Source organism: Mytilus trossulus, chromosome 7, assembly GCF_036588685.1.
Source record: "Mytilus trossulus isolate FHL-02 chromosome 7, PNRI_Mtr1.1.1.hap1, whole genome shotgun sequence".
Lineage (NCBI taxonomy): Eukaryota > Metazoa > Mollusca > Bivalvia > Mytilida > Mytilidae > Mytilus > Mytilus trossulus.
Genome location: NC_086379.1, coordinates 79,165,237 through 79,191,117, shown reverse-complemented (window position 1 = coordinate 79,191,117; position 25,881 = coordinate 79,165,237). Strand labels below are relative to the sequence as shown.

General features: G+C 32.3%; 1 protein-coding gene across 2 annotated transcripts in view; it reads left to right on the top strand.

Annotated features, from left to right (window-relative positions):
- Positions 1-7,788, top strand: part of LOC134725921 (chromosome transmission fidelity protein 18 homolog) — a 46,942-nt gene extending 39,154 nt beyond the window's left edge. For both annotated transcript variants that reach the window (XM_063590207.1, XM_063590208.1), the window contains exons 17-23: positions 1,130-1,300; positions 3,425-3,705; positions 4,309-4,393; positions 4,944-4,990; positions 5,902-6,016; positions 6,841-6,910; positions 7,351-7,788. In XM_063590207.1, the coding sequence (XP_063446277.1) occupies positions 1,130-1,300; positions 3,425-3,705; positions 4,309-4,393; positions 4,944-4,990; positions 5,902-6,016; positions 6,841-6,910; positions 7,351-7,454 (873 nt within the window). In that variant the 3' untranslated portion in view covers positions 7,455-7,788. The remainder of the gene's footprint in view (positions 1-1,129; positions 1,301-3,424; positions 3,706-4,308; positions 4,394-4,943; positions 4,991-5,901; positions 6,017-6,840; positions 6,911-7,350) is intronic.
- The last annotated feature ends 18,093 nt before the right edge of the window (positions 7,789-25,881 follow it).

Genomic DNA, 25,881 nt, shown 5'->3' with positions numbered 1-25,881 from the left:
TAAATATAAAGATCCCAAAATGAAGGGAGTAAATACATAGAAGATATTAATAAAAAATAAGTGTGAAATTTTAAAGATCTCCACCTGAAGATTTACAAATACATGTAGTAAAAGCTAATAATGTTTTCAAATGTATAAATATAAAAAAGATGTGGTATGATTGCCAATGAGACAACAGTCCACACACAGTATGGCCTTTAACTATGAGCAAAGCCCATACTGCATAGCATTTTAGCTATAAAAAGCCCTGAAATGACAATGTAAAACAATTCAAACGAGAAAACTGACAGCCTAATTTATATAAAAAAATGAACGAAAAACAAATATGTAACACATAAACAAACGACTGCCTCTTTGTTTGTCTTAGATACAGCATTAGTAAGAGCAGGTGTTGGTTTAATCTAAAGCTTTTGCTACTTTGATGGCAGGTGTTTATGAGTAAGAGCAAACACCTGTCTGCTCTTGAGTCAGAATAATTGTGACATGTCAGCATGCTTGTTTTCACCTTAGAACTATTATAATCAAGTTTACCTATTTTAAGTAAGTCAAGTATATTTGATCTGTATATATTATTGTACATGTCTCTATCAAATAGCACCTGACTTCGAGTAACACATTACAGTGCTTGGTTAATTTTTTCTAAATAAAAAAAAGTTCAATTTAAGTTTTGAATTCATTATAGAAAGAATGTTGTATTCATTTGTTCTCAGTTAAGATTTAATGGACACATAAACTAATACAAGTATATATGGCTGATAGTCAGACAATTTAGTGTATTGAAAAAAAGTTGAAAGATACCAAAGGGACTTTCAAACTATTTTGTCGAAAATAAACTGACAATGTCATGGTTAAAAAAGAAAAATACAAGCAATAGTACACAAAACACAATATAGAAAACTAAGACTAAACAATACAAACCCCACACAAACTGGTGATGATCTCAGGTGCTGTTGAAGTGTAAGCAGATCATGCTCCACATGTGGCGGCTTGTCCTTCTCTTTATGTGATGTACATGAATGTTTGATCAGTATGTTATATATAATACAGCTCCAAATAATTTTTATTTTCAGGTTTTAAGGAAGAACATTTTATTTTGCTCATGTAATTTTATATTTTTATTATTTTTCAGTTAAATTTTGCTATGGACTGGTTAACTTTTGTTGATTCAGTAAACCAGTATACCATGCATATACAAGACTATAGCTTAATGGGATATGTGCCATATATAGCTGTGACATTTCATCTTTTATTTGCTGCCAATCAGCCTCCTCGAATTCAGTATCCCCACAGTCAGTATGATGTAAGTTCTTATACATAACAGGGATATGTGCCATATATAGCTGTGACATTCCATCTTTTATTTGCTGCCAATCAGCCTCCTCGAATTCAATATCCCCACAGTCAGTATGATGTAAGTTCTTATACATAACAGGGATATGTGCCATATATAGCTGTGACATTCCATCTTTTATTTGCTGCCAATCAGCCTCCTCGAATTCAATATCCCCAGTCAGTATGATGTAAGTTCTTATACATAACAGGGATATGTGCCATATATAGCTGTGACATTCCATCTTTTATTTGCTGCCAATCAGCCTCCTCGAATTCAATATCCCCAGTCAGTATGATGTAAGTTCTTATACATAACAGGGATATGTGCCATATATAGCTGTGACATTCCATCTTTTTTTTGCTGCCAATCAGCCTCGAATTCAATATCCCCACAGTCAGTATGATGTAAGTTCTTATATCCTACCGTAGTCTAAGATCGTTCATCTTGTCAGTTCGTTAGGTATTTGTGTTTGAACTTAACACACGGGGAAACTCCGCATTGATGTCACTACGGTACTTCTGGCGTAGAAAAACAGTGCAAAATACGTTTTTTCTGCACTTTTGAAAAAAAAAACATTTCTAAAGGTAAGTTTTCATTGTTGTTCTCAATTATTGCCTAAAAATGCCAATTTTCTAATGCCCGTTTCAATCCCAACTTCCGAATATTTAAAAACATTCTAGAACTTCACAAAATCCCATTTCCGGCCTCCATTGCTTTGTGTACATTCCATTCAGCGTCATCAATCTTGTGGCAGGCAATATAGGTCAAGCAAAACGTATTTTTAGGAATTTAAAAATGACATGCTCCTTACCTCTTTCTCGATTTTCCCGCGAAAAAAGCTCAACCAAAATAAAAGGAAAACTATATGAAAAAACGATGCCCATGCCATAATTTTGAACAGGCATTTAGAGTTGGTTAATAAGAAACCATTTACATTTATTTTTCATAGAATTTTCTTTTTATTCATTATAAAAAGATCGATATTCTGACCATCATGACTGTATGTAAATATTCATACAAAATTCCCTTGATGTCAAAAGGGATGGCAAAAAAAGAGTTTTCCTGTTGAATAAAACCCAGAACTATTGCAAACTATTTTGAAGCAATATCCCAGAAAGAAATAACGTAATTGCTGTTGACTGAAAAATCCCCTAATTGACAGTAGAGCAATTTGATTGGATATAACGAACTGACATCACGTGATTTTGACGCCATTGAAATTTTAATGTAAACAAACAAGGTCAGAAGGTTCCGTATGGGACATCATTGTACATTTAGTTACTGACAAACAATTACGAGTTATCAAGCTTGCCAATGCATGGTTATAAAAAATTAAAGCTAAGTCTACAGAAAAAAAAAGAAAAAAATAGCCTTAGTATAACGACTTATCATTACACCTGGATACATAACAGGGATATGTGCCATATATAGCTGTGACATTTCATCTTTTGTTTGCTGCCAATCAGCCTCCTCGAATTCAATATCCCCACAGTCAGTATGATGTAAGTTCTTATAACAGTTTTTACTGAGGGAAGATTTATAAATAGTAGTGATATAAGCCTGTATACTATTATATTGAAATAAAATAACTCTAGTTGATATCAAGCGATATTAATTGTCATTTGTTAAGAAACCTATAAAAAGCATATTTGTAAATGATGAATATTGTCTGACAATTTGGAAATCAAACATACACTAACAATAGAAGTTACTCAATAGGTGTCAACATGTTCATCAATCAATATATTTCAGTACCATGTTTGTAAATAATTATTTGATAAGCAGTGATATTTAAAGAGATATTTTCATCTATTTGATTTAGAACAAGTTAATAGTTATCAAAGGTACCAGGATTATAATTTAGTACGCCAGACGTGCGTTTCGTCTACTTAAAAGTGCAATGTTTTCTAGAGTTCTATAAGTGAGAATTATTACACGATTAGGCTCAGCATCAAACATTGTTTTGAGTGTCTAAATAGCAATGAAATAAAGATTGGATTAAGAAATCTGGTAAAAAATAATAGTCCTATGCTTAATTTGTGTGTTAGTAGTTTCAGTTGGCAAGGATTCATGAAGTATTTTTTATTGAAGGCCTTGACCAAACATAACAAGTTTACCAATCTTATAAGTTCCTTGATGTCAGACATGTCACCTTCGGTACGTAAATATCTGAACACAGCCTCAATGACAATGGAAGTGTTACCTCCCCTGATGGACATAATACAGCCAAACTTCCGGCCTGTCAACACTCAGCTGTACAGTACACGAGAGAAGGAGGAAATGGCACAGTTGATTCGTATAATGATTGCCTACAATATGACATATCATCAGGAGAAGACAATTGAAGGACAGTTCTCTTATGTATTAGATCCGTAAGTTTTATTGGTTTTGCTGAGTACCTTATAAATTCATTGGTTTTAACAAATATTTTAAAGGATTGTGTAACTTTGAAGTTTGATTGGTCTCACATTTGCTGAAAAGAGTGACAAGTAATTTCTTATAAGAGATTAGTCTCAGTATAGGGTTTAGTCTGAAATATGGTCTGAAACTTAAGGTTGGTTTTAAAGGACTTCACCAAAATTATGTATTTGCATTGCTGTAAGGAGGATTAGTTCTTTCATAGGTTTTATATTATGAAATTTGATGTTCAACAACTCTAAAATAGCTTTCAGGAAAGTGACATATCGGCCAAATCTGAAGAATTATTTTGACTCAAGTCTTATAAATCTTTGCTCTACATGCTTTATTAGAGGAGAAGCAGCAAATATCAATTTTAAAGTCTTATCAGTTGAACTAGCAATCTCCCACACTGGAAGTAAACATGCTACCAGGTGATTATAAAAGGAGGTATGAGAAATGTAAAGATTCCTTTTAAATTGAAAAACAAGGATGAAAAATCTTAAATCTTTTCATAAATTTACTTAAATACCATAAAATGACAATTGTGATTAAAGAATGTTGACTTCTACTTTCAGCCATGTAGATGAAGTTGTACGTTTCACTGGTATGAAACAACACAAACAGTTGACATATGCTGCTAAACAGTTGGTTGCAAGAGAGGTCATTATATTGTTTGATATATCAAAGTGTGTTATAGTAATGATATTTTCTTCAGATTTTGTCCAATCACCTTTCAATGCTCATGCTGTCTTGATTTTGATAGGTTAGTTCCTCACTGAGATCTGACAATAGATAGTACAGGTCAATTATATGTAAAGGTAATAGGAATATACACAGCTTTGTTTTAACTCTGGAGTAAGATTTATAGTGTTTGCTCATGAAGTAACATTCTAAAGGAAGGAGATTTATTAATATTGGACACACTTTCCTGCTTCAGAGCACACCCTTCATTTCTCACTCACTAATGCCGCCTGCTTAGAAGAGCAGCTAATACAATTTTAGATTATTTGATTTGACTTGGCTAATGATGAAACTGTCCACGGCTGTGTCAGTAATTTGTTAAAGTTTTTAACTTTGAATATTGAATGTTTTGCTTAGTTTATACATGTTAAAATGGTAGCAATTTATAACCTCAGTATATGCATTTTGCAATAGAAATTATTTACAGGAAAGATATATCTGTTTCAAAAAAGTTTATTTATATTTACAGATTGAAATGGAAAAAATGAGAAGGAATGACAAAAACTATACTTTCAGGTAGGATTGATAAATCTCTTCCATTTATAAATATCCAGTATAAATTTTGCTATATTTCTGAAGGCTGTTCCCCAGGGAGGCCACTTTCTAAAAAGAGTAACCCCTTAAAGAGGCAAATTTATAATTTCCTTTAAATATTGATATACTTGTCACCCATCCATAGTTGATATTTTAAATTGTCTTCGAGGCTGGTTCCCATGTAACTTTAAATGGAACAACTGTGTAAGTCGAGTATAGAGACACTTATTATTATTTTCTTTGATCATGGCTATGCAAAAGGTCAATTTCAATGTATCAAAATTTATTATACCCCCGCTTTAAAAAAAGGGGGGGGGTATACTGTTTTACCTCTGTCTGTCCTTCCATCAGTCGCATTTTTCTCAGAAACTACAATACAAGGATTTCAGGTTTTATCTAAGTCAGCTATACTGTGTGATGGGTTTTCAGATTGATCACTTGACAACTTCCTGTTTACTGAACACTTGTATGATTTTACACATGATAGCCAAGTTGAAAATTTTCGTCACATTTTTCTCAGGAATTACAATAAAAGGATTTCTGAAATTTGGTTTCAGGATTTATATAAGTCAGCTATCTATATACTGTGTGATGCGTTTTCAGATTAATCACTCGACAACTTCCTGTTTGCCGAACACTTGCATATTTTTACACTATTAATATTAACCACTTGCGGCGGGGGTATCATCAGTGAGCAGTAGCTGGCAGTTTCACTTGTTTACACTAAAATAGTCAGAAAGTTTTGTTGCACAATGAAATATTAAGGGGATATTTATTTTAAAAAAATCATTAATGTTGATTATGAATATTATAAAAATCTAATCTTACAAATATTTTCATACTAAATTACTTATGTTATTTTAATTTATTTCTCATTTTTTTGTTATTTTCAGCTCAACACCAGCTAAAAATGTAGAGAATAAAAGTAATGCTGATGGGAAGAAAGGACCAGTGATTCCTAATCATAAACAGAAACTACAGGCTATCTCATTAAACCCAGATCAAATGGTAATACACTCTTTCATCTTTGGAATAGATCAATATTAATATGATAATTTGTGTTTCGTCTGCAAAATTTATGATACTAGGGTTTTGACCAGGTCAAAATTTTCAGTTACCTAAATATTTATCTGCTCCATCCTAATTGCTATCCAAGCTTACAAGTATTTGCGTGAGTGAAACTGTCAGTTGTTCTTGACTTCATTTTCACACTCCAGTTCGTGGCTCAGGGTTTGACCAATTCCTTTGTAATTACATATGTAACTATACATGAACATTCAATAATTTTGTATGTGGATATGTTTTGAGGACACAATGTCTGTGTGGCTTATATCAAAAGACAATGACCTCTTTTTATGAAGTTTCCACAGTTCAGTGATCTGGTTACATTGCCAGGATTGGTATGTTTCAACATATGATCATGTTAAACTATTTGGCACATTTATATATGAGTGTAAGGAGTTTTACTTTATGTCTGTCTGGTGTATATAACTCCAAATTTAGTTGCAGGTATATAAAATGTGTTTTGTACAAGTATTACCTCCAGCTGACTGACCATATTGCAAAATTAAAAAAACACAGTTTTGACAATTTTGCAGCAAAGAAAAATGTTAATGAACATAAATTTATTTTTAAGTTTGCAACTGAACAACAATACCTAGTTGCACTTCCAATATATATTCTTTTCCTAGTGTCAAAACCTATCAGGGTAGCATTTTTTTTTACTTTGCAAACAAGCAGATAGTACATGTATATGTTAACACTTTGAAAATTAACAAAAATGGAAAATGCACTAAACCGCAGCTTAGAGGTTTTTCTTTTATTTCTTACAGGTGCAGAAAGATTTCTTTGGTAGAGTTATAAAACAGAAGACAATAGATTCACAGAATTCAACACAGAAAGGTAAATTTGAAAAGTATAATTTAAATAATGTACACTTTTATTGAATATATTTTTTAAAGGTTAAGGTGGATAGGCATTTAAATTAATAAATATAGCTTTAATATGGGAATTAAATGTAGATAAATTTAGAATTTAGAATAGTTCAGAACACTTATATCAGAGAAATTTGAGATTCAAAATTTATATAGATATTAAAGCAAAAATCATTAATTTGTTAATTAAATAATTCATTCTCTACTGAAATAAATATTGTGTTTGGAAATCATCTTTTACGTAATAAAATAAAATTCAGTTTTTTTGCTTCTTCAAAAAATAGCTATTTTGGTTGAATTTTTGTTGCTCAATTGCTGTCTTGTTGAATTTAACCAGAAACATTCTTTTTCTTTATGAAACCAGCTATTATTTGAAAACAAGTAATAATTTAATGAAAAATTTTGCAGATGAAAAGAAGAAAAATGTACTCAACACTGATATATGGTTCCACTTTAAAGGAGGATTTTCCAATGCAGTCCGGAGGAATGTTAGAGTTCAAGACCTTATTTAAGTTATAACTGACTAATTCATATTTATAAATGTGTACAGATATTTATAAATGTGTACAGATATTTATAAGCTAAGTGTGTTCAGATACTTAAAAATGTGTTCAGATACTGAAAAATGTGTTCAGATATTAATTTGTGTTTCCTGGTCTTCCATATAGATAGCATACATTCTAGTCTAAGTGAAAGTGCTTTCATCAGTGAAATTTTATATTTTTCATGTGTGATTGAAAGCAAATTTCTTGTTTTCAAGACTTGAATTGACTTTTATTATGTAATTTTATTGAAATATATACATCTGTGCATTCTACTATAAAGTAAAAAACATCAAATATCAAATCTGCATTTCATTGTTTTTAATAGCTCACCTGACCTCAAAGGTCAAGTGAGCTTTTCTCATTACTTGGGGTCTGAAAAATCTTTTCCTCTAGATCTGAAACTACTGGGCCAAAATTAACCAAACTTGGCCACAATCATCATTGGGGTATCTAGTTTTTAAAATGTGTCTGATGACCCTGCCAATCTTCCAAGATGGCCTTACGTCTAAAAAAAAGTACTAGGGGTAAAATGCAGTTTTTGGCTTTAATTCCAGAAATCAAAGCATTTAAAGCAAATTTGATGAGATTTATAAATTTGTTTGTTAGGTCAAGGTCTATCTGCCTTGAAATTTCCAGACCAATCAGGCAACATGTTGTTGGGATGCTGTCCCTGAATTGGTAATTTTAAGAAAATTTTGTAGCTTTTGGTTATTATCTTGAATGTTATTATAGATAGAGATAAACTGTAACCTGTAAACAGCAATAATGAAGAGCTAAGTAAGACCTACAAGGGTCAATTGACCCCTTAAGGATTTATTGCCCTTTATAGTCAATTTTTAACAAATTTCATAAATTTTGTAAATCTTATTTTTTTACAAAATATTTAAAGTACTGGGATAGATAGAGAGATAATTGTAAGCAGCAAGAATGTTCAGCAAAGTAAGATCTACAAACGCATCACCAAAACAAAATTTTGTCATTAATCTATCTGTGTCCATCCTTTATGATATTCACACAAACCAAGGTGAATGACACAGGCTCATTAGAGCCTCTAATTTAAACATGATAGAGTGATCAACATATACTAAAAAGATGATTTTAATATTGGTTGTGTAAAAGCAGATTCAGATAGATTGGTCAGCAAACAGTATTTTGCCATTTGCCATATTAAATGTTCGCATTAACAGCAAGATTTATTCCCCTTTCTATGTTGAATGAATAAACCACACAGAAAGTTTAAGCTGAGGCAATAGTAAAACAAAAGTAGATAGCACTGATTAGTTGTTCTGGAACAAGGTTAAAGGACAAAAGATTATCATCAAACTTTCCATTGATTCTATAAGGTTGTTTGAGCCTCTGTTTGAAAATAACAAACCATTTAAGAGACTATCTATAAATGATTGAAAGTATATAAATAATGAGGCTTAAAAAGTACTAATTTAAATTATGATGTCCACATATTTGTTCTACCAGTTTGACCATATATAGTTTTTAGGAATGTCAACCTCGGTGACAAATAAATACTCATATACTAATTGGCTTTACCATAGCTGCATACCTGTCAACCTGTGATAATGAAAATGAAGGTCATGACCTGCATTGAAGAATCAAATCTCAGGTCATAACGCGTACAAACTTTTTCGAGCAGAATTTCAGTATTAATGGTACATTTCTCAAAATGTAAATCAAAGATACCAAAACATCAATGCATTTTCACTTGGTTAAGTCATTTTAAATTCTATTAATTATAAATTTATTGCACTTTTATTCGATTTTTTTTATAAATTTGAGGAACAGTCTTATGTTCTTTGCTTTATAAATGTAATTTTTAAAGGTTTGACACTACTGGCTATGTAGCTTTTAAACATACTATCTGTTTGGACAACAAATGGAAGTTTTTAACGACCTTGACTGGCTATACAGCCCTTGTATGGTTGGGTTTTTTAGCTGTTTGGTTATAAGGAAATTAGACTATGGAAAAATATAATAATACAGTTTAAGGAAGTATAAATGTAAAATATAATTTTCAACTATTTTTTAAAAATTGTATAAAGGTATAAAAATAATTATAAGTTATTTTTCAATATGTATTTGAATTTTATATTTCAATCATTAAATCTTTTTCACCCATAAAACGTACATAGTAAATATCAGGAATAATTTTGAATGGTGACAAATAAGGGGAAGTAAATCTTGGTTGAAATATTTTTGTAAACCAATAGTGCAATTTATTTACGACCTAAAGCTAAGGTAATTGGTGTTAATTAACAGTGTGTTTGACACCAAAGCTGTCAAGTGGAGCCATGCACTTAATGGGTCACTTAATTTGACAGTTTATATAGCTAGATGAACTTTCTGTTCATGGAAGAATTACGAATTTGCCGGTATTTCAATTGAATATTACTTATGAAAATCTTGGGTCACACCCGCAGAATACGGGTCAGTTGATAGCTATGTAGCTGTACTCAAGTACACACTAAATATTTTATAAAAAATACAAATTTTACGATTTGTCGTTTTGTTTTCTCATGAACCTTAAATCCTTTACATGAATATTTTGAGACCAGCATTTAATTTCTCATGTAGGAAGTAATTATTTAAAACAATTATTTAATTTACAATTTGATAAATACAAATTGAACATCAATCATACAAGGTCAATCATGTCAAAGCATTCTGTAAAGAAAACATATTTACAAAGGTGGGATGATTAGAAGACAAAGATGAGTTAAACAATCATTGAGGGTCACTACAGGGTAAGAGTTTCTTCTTATCTAGAAATGTGATTTTGTCAACTTTCTGGTGAAAGTCCCTTTCATGATTTTGTTATTTACAATCCTATTGGTAATAAAGTTCTCTCTGACGATACAAATGTTTTGGGAATATATGCTTTGCCTAGAATAATAGATTTCCTTTGAAATGGAAATATCTGTGAGCTTAGTTCTTCAGCAAAATAAAAATTAGATTCATCAATACATATTTCTATTTTTTATTTGGAAATTTGGGATTTGTTAATCATTTGCACTTAGCCTTCCTTGTCTTTTCAGTTTTGTGTCCTAATCATTGCCAATTTGAGTAATGTTTTAAGATAGTGATACTGATATTTTGTTTAAAGGATTGCAATCCAACTTTGACTCCAATGCATCTGTTTTACATTGGGTTTTTTTTCTCCAGAAAGGTTAAACTTCAATATCATGGATCCAAGATAAATGCCACAATTTGTGTTTGGATTCCAAAATCATTATTTGTAGATTTAAATCATCAATGTTTAAGTTCGTCAGCAATTGTTCTTTTGACTTTACAAACATCTGAGCGTGTATCACTGGAATTCACACAATATGATTGACTACTTACCAGATGGAAACGTGCTGTTAGTTGACATTTGAATTGCTATATAAGAAAAATCCTTTAACACAGTAGTAACATCTGACTTAATATCCTATTCATGATCTTTCAATAACGTTATAATGTTTTGTTTCTTTTTAGCTCACTTGGCCTAAAAGGCCAAGTGAGCTTTTCTCATCACTTGGCGTCCAGGGTCCACCATCTGTTGTCGTCCGTTGTCTGTTGTCCGTCGTCGTTAACTTTTACAAAAATCTTCTCCTCTAAAACTACTGGGCCAAATTAAACCAAACTTGGCCACAATCATCATTGATGTATCTAGTTTAAAATTTGTGTTTTGTGACCCGGCCAACCAACCAAGATGGCCACCATGGCTAAAAAAAGAACATAGGGGTGAAATGCAGTTTTTGGCTTATAACTCAAAAACCAAAGCATTTAGAGCAAATCTGACATGGGGTTAAATTGTTTATCAGGTCAAGATCTATCTGCCTTGAACTTTTCAGATGAATCGGACAACCCACTGTTAGGTTGCTGCCCCTGAATTGGTAATTTTAAGGAAATTTTACTTTTTAGCTCACCAGGCCCGAAGGGCCAAGTGATCTTATGCCATCACTTGGCGTCCGTCATCTGTCGTCGTCCTAAACTATTTCAAGAATCTTCTCTGAAAATTCTAGGCCAAATACTTCCAAACTTTAACTGAATGTTCCTTAGGGTATCTAGTTTATAAATTGTATCCGAAGTTTTGATCTATCAACAAACATGCTCGCCATTGCTAAAAATAGAACATAGGGGTCAAATGCAGTTTTTGGCTTATATCTCAAAAACGAAAGCATGTAGAGCAAATTTGACATGGGGTAAAAATGTTTATTAGGTCAAGATCTATCAGCCCTGAAATTTTCAGATGAATCAAACAACCCATTGTTGGGTTGCTGCCACTTAATTGGTAATTTTAAGGAAATTTTGCAGTTTTTGGTCATTATCTTGAATATTATTATAGATACAGATAAACTGTTAACAGCAAAAATGATTAGCAAAGTAAGATCTACAAATAAGTTTTGTATGACCAAAATTGTCAATTGACCCCTTTAGGAGTTATTGCCCTTTATAGTCAATTTTTAACCATTTTTCGTTAATCTTAATTAGTTTTTACAAAAATCTTCTCCTCTGAAACTACTAGGCCAAATACTTCCAAACTTTAACTGAATGTTCCTTAGGGTAATTAGTTTATAAATTGTATCCAAATTTTGATCTATCAACAAACATGGTCGCCATTGCTAAAAATAGAACATAGGGGTCAAATGCAGTTTTTGGCTTATATCTCAAAAACGAATGCATTTAGAGCAAATCTGACGGGGTAAAAATGTTTATAAGGTGAAGATCTATCAGCCCTGAAATTTTCAGATGAATCAAACAACCCATTGTTGGTTTGCTGCCACTTAATTGGTAATTTTATGGAAATTTTGCAGTTTTTGGTCATTATCTTGAATATTATTAAAGATAAAGATAAGCTGTAAACAGCAAAAATGATCATCAAAGTAAGATCTACAAATAAGTTATTATGACCAAAATTGTCAATTGATCCCTTAAGGGGTTATTGTCCTTTAATGACAATTTTTCACAATTTGTTCATCATATTTGCTAACTTTAAAAAATCTTCTCCTCTAAAACTACTCAACCAAATTCAACCAAACTTCAACTAAATGATCAGTAGGGTGTGTAAATAAAGTTTGTGTTTTATTTTCTATTTCCTCAAAAAACATGGCCGTCATGGCTAAAAATAGAACACAGGATAAAATGTAGTTTTTGGCTTATATCTGAAAAACTCCAGCATTTAGAGCAAATAATAAATTGACCCCTAAAGGAGAAATTGCCCTTTAAAGACTTTTTTCACATATGTTCATCATGTTGACTTACTTTAAAAAATCTTCTCCTTTGAAACTGCTGTATCAATTTCAGCCAAACTTAGGCTAAATGAGTTTCAGAGTATCTAGTATAAATTTTATATTTTATTTCCTTTTATGTCAAGAAACATAGCTCCTATAGCTAAAATAGAACATAGGAGAAATTTTTTTTTGCTTTTGAAGAAAATAGGACGATTCAAAGAACAATTAAATAAATTGAAAAGCCAAAATAATCATTGATGAGAGATTTAACCAAAAAAAATAAGGTAAGCGATTCAGGCTCTTGAGAGCCTTTTGTTTTGGTTATTATCTTGAATATTATTATAGATGGAGATAAACTGTAAACAGCAATAATGTTCCGCAAAGTAAGATTTACAAATAAGTCAACATGACCAAAATGGTCAGTTGACCCCTTTAGGAGTTATTACCCTTTATAGTTAATTTTTAACCATTTTTCGTCAATCTTAGTCAACTTGCACTAAAATCTTCTCCTCTGAAACAACTAGGCCAAATTTTACCAAACATAGCCAGAATCAATATTAGGCTATCTAGTTTAAAAAGTGTTTTTTATGACCGGGCAAACCAACCAAGATGGCTGCTACGGCTAAAAATAGAACATAGGGGTAAAATGCAATTTTTGGGTTATAACTCAAAAGACCAAAGCATTTAGAGCAAATCTGACAGGGTAAAATTGTTTATCTGGTCATGATCTATCTGCCCTGAAATTTTTAGATGAATCGGACAACTCGTTGTTAGGTTGCTGCCCCTAAATTGGTAATTTTAAGGAAATTTTGCTGTTTTGGGTTATTATCTTGAATATTATTATATATAGAGATAAACTGTAAACAGCAATAATGTACAGCAATTTAAGACTCAAAAATAAGTCAAAATGACCAAAATGGTCAATTGACCCCCTAAGAAGTTATTGGCCTTTATAAGCAATTTTTAACAATTTTCATAAAATTTGTAAATTTTTACTAACATTTTCCACTGAAACTACACGGACAAGTTCATTATAGATAGAGATAATTGTAAGCAGCAAGAATGTTCAGTAAAGTAAGATGTAAAAAACACATCACAATCACCTAAACACAATTTCACATATACCAAGGTGAGCGAGACAGGCTCTTTAGAGCCTCTAGTTACATGAGGGGTCCAGCAGATATCTTTAAGAATTCGTCTCTGCTCGACCAAATTCATGCTCAAAACATGAAATGGAGCATTTTCATTGGTTGGTTCTGGAGTTTTAGTACAAAAATCATGCTCGAAAGTTTTATGACCGTGAGGCTAGGCCATAACTTGAGTTAAGTTCCCATTTCTCAGCATGTCCTGTATTATTTCGTTTTAAGGTGCACTAAACATTTTCTGCGGTTCTCTCATCTCGGCTATTTACCTGTGTAAAAACGTGTCTGATTTAGTCATAATTTCAAAATCGTAAAGGACTAACTTTTCAGCAATATTTAATTCAGTATGTCTCTCTGGCAATTCACAGGTACAGTATCCCAATTACAATAGCCTCGTTTCCTAATTTTCGGCGTTTCATAGTTTTTGATGTTTCCCAACTTTCACCAAATGCTAGTTGAATCCATTGTTAATATATGTATCATTGTCATTTTGCTGTTTCTTCTGTTACATATTTTGACATTGGATAATAAATGAATTGCAACATGTAAAGGTTTTTGTTTAAATTTTGTGTACTCCATTTGACGTAGCATTCCATGTATCCATGGTTAATGAAACATTTTTAACATTTATCAGTTCAACAATCCGATTGTCCTTTTGTTCATCATACACATCATCTATCCTATTTATGATTGTGTTCAGCTATGGTTCTTTATATTCTGGAATCATAATTTTCATTAGATATAGAACACTTCTTGTATGAAACTAAGTGGTAGATAATCCTTCACAATCATATCCACGTTTTTTGAGATTATACAAAACTGGTTTGGGAGAAATCTCTATTTTACTTATTGCTTTAATTTATACTTCAGCAGGATATTTAGCTTTACTATGATGTAACCTGTTAGTTTTCCCCCAACAATAAGTCAGTCAAACTTCATATTAAACATTGACATTTTATATTTTTATAGTAAATACTGTGTTTTAAAAATTTCCAAACGGCCGACAACTCAATGGAGGTTAAAGCGAGACTTAGATAAGCTGTTTTGGCGTAGGTGGATTCAGCGTAAAAAATGTATTAGTTTGTGAATACTAGTAGATCCGTTTATGGGGAACTGTTCAACTAGGTATTGGTCAATGATATTTGGTATGCAGTTAGTTAAGCATTGGCATGTCGCATTTTCATGGAGATTATTTGGCCTTGCCCTCTCGGTCATGATCTATTGACTATGAAATTTTTGCCTTCTTTACACATGCCAACTTTACGTGTACTAGTTAGTGATACTTGTAGTAGAATATTGATATGTAGTATGTAGATGCATAAGTGCGACAGCGAAGTATCGACACTTTTCGATTTCATAAACGCTACTCCGTATTCAACTCTCTCCTTGTGTTATGTTCTATCGACTATGAAACTTTATCTTATCTTGCATATATAAATGTATAAGTTTAATTAAATTAATGGGAACCACTAGTGGTAGGTCAGTGATAATTGATATGTAGATGCATAGGCATTGGCACCTCTTATTACCTTGAGGCTCCTCTCAGACATGATTTATTGATTTTGATTGTTTTGTATAGTTTACATGTTTAGTTTGTGATTCGATCAGTTTTAGAATAGTTCAGATTGTCCGTTGCTGTGTATCTTGGCATTTGTTTTTGTTGTATTTCAGTGCTTATGTATCTTTGTTTTCATGTTTTAGTTGACGCATTTCACTCGATTTTAGTTTGTGACCCGAGTATGTTTTCTTGTAATCGGTTTGTAACTTTTGAACAGCGGTATACTACTGTTGGTTTTATTAGAGAAGCCCTTAATGTTAAAGCTAACGATAATTTTATGTAGATTTATTAGCATTTGCATGTCTCTTATTCGTGTGATTATATGGCCCAACCCCCTCATCATGGTTCATTGATTTTTATACTTATATTACAGATTACAAATTAAAGTTTGTGTTTAGATTATTGTAGAGGTAACCACTTACGATAAGTCAATATTTATATCTTGGTAGGGTGACCTTCTGCTGTTGTTTATTATATGGTCGGGTTGTTGTCTCTTTGACACATTCCCCATTTCCATTCAAAATTTTAGTTTTATAAGCATTTTGATATCTTTAATCTTATTGATGGTACTGGTTCCCATGTTTTAAATAGAAGCCATGCCTTCAATAAAACCGAATGGAATTTATTGTTTAGTGCGTCTGCCTTAGATGTATTGTCTTTAATTTATTATAAAAAAAAGAAGATGTGGTATGATTGCCAATGAGACAACTATCCACAAAAGACCAAAATGACACAGACATTAACAACTAAAGGTCACCATACGGCCTTCAACGATGACCAAGTACCATACCGCATAGTCAGTTATAAAAAGCCCCGATAAGACAATGTAAAACAATTCAAACGAGAAAACTAACGGCCTGAATTATGTAAATAAATGAACGAAAAACAAATAATTTACATTGAATGTTGATACACCACTACTGTCTTGTTTTCTTGACTGCAATTCTCCAATCCTTTGGTGATTCATCTTTAATTTATAGTAAATTTAAAAAAAAAAATTCTGCTACCAAGTTGAATTTTTCGAAAAACTACGGATTCAATGTGGTGGTGGTATGTCTAAAATACTTGATTTGAGCGTCACTCATAAAACTTGTGTAGACGAACCGCGCATTTGGAGTATTAAATTATAAGCCTTGTACCTTTGATAACTAAAATAAACTACACAGATGTTCTTTTAAGAACGAAATTTTAAATTCATCTACAATCAAAGACGTGTGCTTTACAGAGAGTCATATAGTAAAGAAACATATCATAACCACATTACGGTGTAATGTCCCTTCTGGACATTTGAAAGTACCTACTATGTATTGGTTACCACAACAACACAAAAATCAAGTAAAATATCGTTTCATCCCGGCCTCTAGTAAGTGTTCAACAACTAAACTTTCAGTGCTTTTAACTAGTTTTCTAAATATACTGTCGAAATTTACCAAAAGAAACTTACTCTTAATAATTCCCTATTGTTAATTTTCGAACGGTGATGTTCCTTTGGTACCATCTTGCGGTGTTTATATTTTTTCGCAAATCGTTTGCGTTCGTTATGCACGTGTCTGTTGTGAGTTTGTAGACTTTAACGAACGTTATCTATGTACTACTGATAAATACTTAAGCCAGGGAGTTCGTAATCGCACATTACTTAAACAGTTTACTCAATTTATCGTTTGAAGTTTGGTTGTACCTGTAGAAAACTTATTTCAAACACATTTTTATCGAAATTTTGTGTACCGTGCCTGAAAATTCAGATTCCTGTTAAACTTTTTGTTCCTTTGAATAAACTTATTCTAAAAGGATGTTAATTCAACACTGTCATTATAATTTTGAATATTGCATTTATTGCTTTTTATATTGATTTTGTTATCAGTAAATTAAACGCAAACAAAATATCATTGTTATATACATATGCACTTTCATGGATCTAAAATCTGTCGATTCCTTTATCTTGGCATTGCACAATGTTTTGTTTCTCTGACTGCTTATCACGTCTTTACACAAAATTCATTGGATGTTGGGTGTGTACTGAAAGATAACTTAGTGTAAGATACATGATATGTATTATTGGCTTTTAACTAGCAGTCAGTAAAATCACACAAATTCTGAACTTTGAGGAAAAGTCCCTAATCAAATGGCAAAATCAAAAGCTCACTCACATCAAACGAATGGATAACAACTAACATATTCCTGATATGATAAAGATATTTTCTTATGTAGAAAATGGTGGATTAAACCTTGTTTTATAGCTAGCTAAACCTCTCACTTGTACGACAGACACTAAATTCCATTACATTGACGATGTAACAAAAAAGCATAAAAAGACATAGATCCAATTAAACAACCTCATTATTTTATTCTACGATTTTATTTATCTATGTAAAATCCACCCATAAAGAGATAACAGATTATAAGTACTGGGACCGAATCCATACCCTGACAAGTATAGAGTCACATTAAATGGATATCACGAAGAAAAAAACAGAATAAAAAATAAAAGTAATATTGATAAATAAAAATAAAAGAACTGCGAGTACGCTCAGATCTGTACTTATTGTCTATTTGTTGTTGAGATAGTCAAGTACCAATCCACGTCCACTCTGCGTTTCTATTTTCACATTTCTATTTGTATCCATCTAATGAGTTTAAGCCTTTTCAACTGATTTTAACAGTTAATTCTTGAGTTGCACTGTTGCACCACTGTCCCAGGAAATGAGAGGTTTTGGATGCTACTAAGATGTTGAACTCAGTATGTATGTGACTGTCCAATGTCAGGAGCATGTAAATCAGTGGTTGACATTTTTTGCGAGTTACATGTTTGTTTTAAATATATGATTTCGGAGCGTTTAAAGCTGACTATGCGGTATATTATAGTATATTATTGAGGGCCGTTCGGTGACCAAAAACTGTTACTTTCTGTATCATAACGTCTCTTGTGAGTCGAGGGTTTTCGCATTGGCAATCATACTACATTTTCGTTAATATAAATAAGACAGCAATTATAATTTATTGACCAATTAAAAATCCAGAAAATGTTGAGTATCCGTATCCGTGAATTATCTGTTGACTCTGTCCGCCCATGTGACGGACAAATACAACATCGCCTTGGATGCACCAAACTACCGTGTTAATTGTTGCTGATATTCCTGAAGCAGATCCATAATTGCTACCTAAGATTTGTTGATTTCTTACTATCTGGGCATGTAGATTTCCAGAAGGGGTAAACATAGTAAGAGAGAAGTGATAAAGTCCCGTCCTTGGAATAGTAAACACCCCTGTGCTGTTGTTATAGCTGTGGGAGGTATCAGTTATGATTTTGTCGAAGTCTATAATTTGTAGCTGTCCAAGAGTTGTGTGGGAACTTAAAGTTGTGTAAAACCCGACAGGCGTACTAGTTGAATTTGCTGAAAGGAAATAATATTCACATCTGTAATAAAACTAAGAATAAATCAATCAACTATTAGATATAGACACAAAATATGCAATATACTGGGCTTTGGTTTGTTCTTTGGTTGTTGTTGAGTTATTTTACTGATGTTGTTTTGCTTTGTTTTACTAGCTAATAGAGAACAAATGGAATGACACTACAACAGTTAGGAGAAACTACCAAACATTTGAGTCAGTATATATGCATCATGTCAAATAAAGCTTAGACGACTAAATATTATCCAAAGACTAAGTATTGGCTTTTAGTCTTGTAGTACATGTAAAATATCTACGGATTATTAAACGCTAGGCTATCCCATGCTTTATGTCTACCTGTGCGAATTTCAAACGCTCAATATCACACCAGTACATTTAAACTTCCATCCTCTATGGGTGGATTGTACATAGATAAATAAAATCGTATGATATAAGCAAAATGAGAATGTTAAATTTGATGTGTGCGTTTTTGTGCTTCTTCGTTACATTTGTTGTTTTTATAGTTATTAGGACGATAACACAATGTTGACTGGTCTACCCCTATTTTTGACATTTTTACCTATTGTGTCTGTTTGTTTTGTTCACTCAACTTTGACAATATAATGGAATTAGATGCGACTGTCATACACGTGAGCGGGTTAACTAGCTATACAACCAGCTCCAATCCACCATTTTCTACCTAAAAAATGTCTGTACCGAGTCAGGAATAAGACAGTTGTTATCCATTCGTTTGATGTGTTTGAACTACAGCATTCAGAGCAAATCTGACAAAAGGGAAAAAAAACGTTCATCAAGTTAAGATCTATCTGCCCTGGAATTTTCAGAAGAATTTTTTCTCATTTTTTGGTTATCTTAAATATTAACAAAGATATAGATATAGATAAACTGTAAACAGCAATAGTGTACAGCAAATTAGATCAACAAATACATCGAAATGGCGAAAATGGTCAATTCACCACTAAAGGACTTATTTCCCTTTATAGTAATTTTTTTTACAATTTATTTACAATTTCTTTAATACTAAAAAAAAAACTGCTCTTCTTAATCTACTGGGGCAAATATTGTCATACTTGGCAACAATTTTCTATAGTGCACGTTGATTGAAAAAAGTATCTTATGATTCTGTCTTTCAACCAACATGGCCGACTTGGCTAAAAGTAGAACATAGAGGTTTAATATAAAAGTCTATAGGAATAGTTATCAAAGGTACCAGGATTATAATTTAATTCGCCAGACGCGCGTTTCGTCCACACAAGACTCATCGGTGACGTTCAGATCAAAATAGTATGTATAAAGCCAAACAAGTACAAAGTTGAAGAGCATTGAGGACCCAAAATTCCAAAAAGTTGTGCCAAATACATCTAAGGTAATCTATTCCTGGGATAAGAAAATCCTTATTTTTTTTTAAAGTTTTGTAACAGAAAATTTATAAAAAATGACTAAATAATTGTTAAAAAACAATTTAAAAATTGATAAGTGGTCTACAGTTACTACTCGGATTTCAAATGTCTGGCTTTGAGCGTTCCGGGTGAAGGTAAATACAGAAAAGCGCTTCGGACACATTAAATTATTACACCTGTTGTTTTCAATACTTTTCTATTGTAAGAATACCCTTAGATGACCTGCTTTTAATTTAACTACTGGGCCAAATTAAACAAAATATGTCTCAGTCTTTATTAGGGTACCATACTATTTATTATCTTTTTAAACCTTATTTTACATGATTTTTTTTAAGTCCACGGTAGATACATGTGAGCGACACAGACTCTTGAGAGCATGTAAGCTGTAAGTAAGAGCGTTTCTTGATGTGTTTTGGTGTCGAATAGTGGATTCTCATAGAAAAAAAAAAAACAAGTAGAAAAACATACAATTTATGTTTTGGCGCTAAAATAAAAATAGTATTAGATTAGGGAGTACCTACAATGGTAAGAAAAGGGGGCAAATGACACTAAGTAGGCAATCAAAATCATGTTAATATCAAGATTGAACATGTAATTTTTAACTTAAATATACAGTATCTTGTGGATTAATAGAATCCATTCCCCTTTTCATACATATGACCTACTGAGTTAGACTACTTACCGGGTTTGTAATAACATGAGCAACACGACCGTTGCCACATATTGAGGAAGATTTGCTTTCCCTTACAGAGCACATGAGATCACCCCTAGTGTTTTGTGGGGTCCTGTTGCTAAGGTTTTAGTTTTCTATGTTGTTTCTTGTGTACTATTGTTTGTCTGTTTTTTTTCTGTTTTAGCCATGGCGGTGTCAGTTTGTTTTCGATCTGTGCCTTTGAGGGTCCCTGTGATATATTTTGCCCTGTTTTAGAAGTGTGAAACATTGAAAAGCAGAAATAAAATTCTCTTTATCAACTCAACTTCACATAGTAACTGTTAAGGATTGATAGTGTTACACTCACAAAACGAATCCAGTAACGAATGGTTAGATATGGTTCTGGAGTCTTCAAAATCCTATTATTACCTTTTCAACCCCGCAAAACTAGTTGAAATCCTGACTTTGTATGTTGACCGTTTCCTTCAAGGCTGGTATTTGACTATCTTTTCCCGTTAAAGAAGGGGTATATGCGGTTTTGGAAAAGTAAAACTTCTAAAGCATGAGCAACCCCTCCCCCGTAAAACTAGTTAATACCTGACTTTTGAAGTCTGTTGACTGTTTCCGTCAAGGATTGTATTTGACTATCTTTTTCTTGCATTCTTAATTCAAGTTGATGAAATCGGTAATCAACATCATTTGCAAGCAGCCTACGATTTTCCGACCATACGAGTGAACACAAAATAAAAAAGACACACAATCTGAAACATGCCATTTTGACAGAATAATCCTGTAGACTTTAGAATAAGATAAGAAAATTGATAACAGTTGATATGTAGATTTCCCCAACTAGGTAAATTGCGGCTAAGATATGAATTATAAATTTTCTCGGTCAGAAGTTCGTGGAATCAAATCCTTTTCATTTTTGTGATAGATTGTGTATATAGACTCACTAGTAGTTCAGTCAATTTCAATCTTTGCTGCGATGGTCTGACATTTTAAAATACTAACAGGCCTCTTGAATATGACGCCGATTTTTGATAAATTAGATCTTTTGTTCTTCCTAATGACACTGTTGTAGTTTTATTGTGGGTTTGGAGCACAACTCAAATGGAGTTAAAAACAAAAATAATAAACAATGCGTCTCATTATTTTTTAATTTTTTGTCTAATTTTTCTAATTTTTCAGGATTTTAAGGACTATACCCTCCATACACTGATTCGATATTTGTCCCGTTTTGTCAATTGTATTTTGCTAAAGATTATGTAGAACACTTCAAAAATAAATTACTGGAAAAATCTGCAGATTTTGTATGAAGGTGGTTTTTAATACCGCCGAAGTGAAAAGTCTTTAAGACTAAGCTAATGCCACCAATTGATCAGATATAAGAACTTGGTGCTTCGAATGATTTTAACGTATCATAAACAGTGAATTTACAGGGAAAAAAAACATGTTATTTCATGTCGTTTATACAGGACTCATAACTCGTACCTAGTGTCCGAATCAAACCAGAAAACCAGCCTTTATAAATTTCATTCGCCGAAGGGCTTTTCTGGATTTAAATTCCTTAGAAAGTCAAAGTCGAATATCTAAAGAATACAAGAATACCAAAGATGTTTTAAGAACGAAACAGTTGAAAAAAATACCTTAAATTTTAGGAATACAGTACAGAAATTAAAGACCCATATCCTCAAAAGTATAAATCTACGTTTTGATAGCCATAATGAATTTGACCATATTAAAACTAGAAAGTACCTCACAAAAACTCATAAATAAGCTATATAGTAGGGTCAATATGTAAAAAAAAATGTTTAAATTCAGTTCAAAATGAAACCTGTGACGTCATTTTGTAGCGTAGTGTTATTCTGTAGTTGACAAGGCAAGGTTATTTTGTATATTTGATGTAAAGATTCAGCGTGCTGATGTTTGTTTATTATTTTAACAACGTGCTATATTGTTCTTACATTTGTCTTGATGGTATTATTAATATTACTTTGACTGTTGGATTGTTTTCTGTGATATACACCTAACGTGGCTTTGTACTTATACAACCCGTCAATTTGTTTGTATTATCTTTCATTTTTGCTGGTGTGTTTTGTAAAAGCAACTTTTTGTGTTTCTTTGGTTCTTATAACGTTACTCTGTACTTTGAAAGGTCCTGTCAGTATGTTATTGCTCTATAAAATGTCATTATGTTGTCATTTCAATGTTATATTTAACTTTGCCATTAAAGTGCGAGGTTTGGCATGCCATAAAACCAGGTTCAACCCACCACTTTTATTCCCCTTTAAAAGTGTCCTGTACCAAGTCAGGAAGATGGTCATTGTTATATTATTGTTCGTTTCTCTGTGTGTTTTCTCTTATTTTGAGATATTGAGATAAGACGTGGCACGGTACTTGTCTATCCCAAATTCATGTATTTGGTTTTCATGTTATATTTGTTATTCTCGTGGTGTTTTGTCTGATGCTTGGTCCGTTTCTGTGTGTGTTGCGTTTCGGTGTTGTGTCGTTGTTTTCCTCTTATATTTAATGCGTTTCGCTCGGTTTTGGTTTGTTACCCCAATTTTGTTTTTTGTCCATGGATTTATGAGTTTTGAACAGCGGTATACTACTGTTGCCTTTATTCATGATATATTTCTATTATAATTAAGAAAAAAATGTTGAACCACAAACGTCAAAATTATTCATTCATGCAGTGGAATGAATCATTAGTGGATTCTTATAAATTCTATAGAACTTTTGGACTATTTTAAATCTCGGACTATTTCTTAAATTAATTCTTACATAATTTTGAAGTTTCAACACTGTATGCTAACATTGCCAACGTGAAAATTTAAATTGTTTGTAAACATTGAACGACAAAAATATGTGGTATAAATATTCTGACGTCAGACACAGCAATGAATGCGTTTTTAATTTGATAGATGGATTTCCACGTGACTTCCGGTCGGCATGGTCAAGCTTTTTCTGCTGCTACAAAAAGTCAAGAAAAGATAAGTTTTCTGTGTGTTTTTGTCAGTTAGTTGTCAAACAAGTCAAACATTTTTTTTCCGGGAAATTTGAAACTGAATTTTGAATATATATATATATATCCGTAATTGACATTGATTAATTAACTTGTAATTCATGTCAGTGAATAAGATTATAAAAGAATAAAAAAGGGTTTATAACCTATTTAAAAGGCAGGGCCTTTCACGAGATACCGTACTATTCACGGATAGCAAGGGGTTCAGTCTAGATAGAATAGTTCCAGACAGCATCAGTGACAAGTTTCACATAGTAGCAAAGAGTGGAGCTACAGCTTCCAATAATGAACATCTAAAAACCCTTTTTGCAAAACTAGAAGAGTTGAAAATTAAAGATCCAATCATTTTAATCTGGTGCGGAACTTGTGAAATAACAACAAAGGGGAAATACATATACTTAAGGAACTACCCTTATCAAAATATAGAGACAATACTCACAGGATACAGAGATTTAAGAGACAAAATATTGGCAAAATACAAATATGTCACTATAATCTTTCTGGATTGCCCTTACTACTCGATAACAATCTTTAACAAAAAAATCAGAGATAGAGAAGGGAAGAAAAACAAAGACAAACTAGATCAAAACAACAACCAAACAAAATCAACAAACTTCTCCCTAGCAGTGAAAAAGTATAAGGGTACCAGAATTATAACAAAAAAGGACAAAAACAAAAGGCACTATCCGGCACTGGTAATCGGCAAGACAAAAGGGTATAGATCAGTAACGCAAGCAAGTAGCCTGGATAAAGAACTGTGCTATCAAGTAGACTACTACAATAGACAGCTAATATTACTAAATAAGAAGTATAGAGCACCTAGATTCTCACAAGACCAAATAATATCTAATAAACCCAAAAACAAAACCAGGGTGAGATATAGGAAAAATTATAAACTACTGTCAGACGGCATCCATCCAAATAGAACAATAGCTAAACTATGGGTTTATAAAATGGTGGAACTGTCCCTAGAAGTGTCTGAAACCTGTTAAGGAAGTATCAACAAAATAGGGAAGCCCTGTTTTTAGTTGCATAAGGTAACGGTTATTATACAGATATATATTAATAATACCAGACAGGGAAGCCTTGTCTAGGTACAGTAAATATAAGGGAGGTAATACAGAATAGGGAAGCTCTGTTCTGCAGATATCGTAGTGAAATATTGTCTCTATAGATAGGTAAATAGTTCCGTAGACAAGGAAGTCTTGTCTCCAGATTTAAAAGGTATAAGCATATTCTAACAGAGAAATAATAGTAATAGGGAAGCCCTATTAACTAGAGGTAAGCATAGTTTTATTTAAGAAGGGAACAAAACAAAACAAAAAACAACAACTAAAAAAACAAGGAAGCCTTGTTTTCTGAGCGAAGGAAAGGAATATATATAACAAGGAGAAAATTAAAAAACAAAAAAAACAAAGGAAGCCTTGTTTCTTTTATTTTTAATAAAGAGGTCAGTGCTATTAATCAACTCTAGGAGGATAAGGAATTCTTGTCCTATTAGAAAAGGGAGATAATTATTGAAGAAACAGGGAAGCCCTATTTCTATCATTCGAGAGTGCAGTCTATGTCAAACGGATGAGGAAGCCTTGTCCCGATAAAAAATAAAACGCACGATAGTGAAGCCCTGTCAAAATTAGGATAGTCTAGCTTCATTCGACAATCAAATATAGTCAAGGATAGGGTAGCCTTGTCCTTTAAATAAAAAAAAACAAAAAAAAACTTAAGATAGTCTAACTTCGGCTGAAGTACAACAATCAAGGATAGGGAACCCCTGTTCTTTAAATTAAAACAGTACAAAATAAAATACTTCATAAGAAATTGGTGTAAGGAAGCCTTATACAATCTCTCAGACAGATAAAAAAAAATAGGGAAGCCCTATTTTATTTAGTTAAAAGTATGACAACTTGAAAAGGTAGTACAACAGGTCCCAAATCGTCACAAAAATTAAATCAAGACGAGGGGGAAGGACATGCGCTTAATG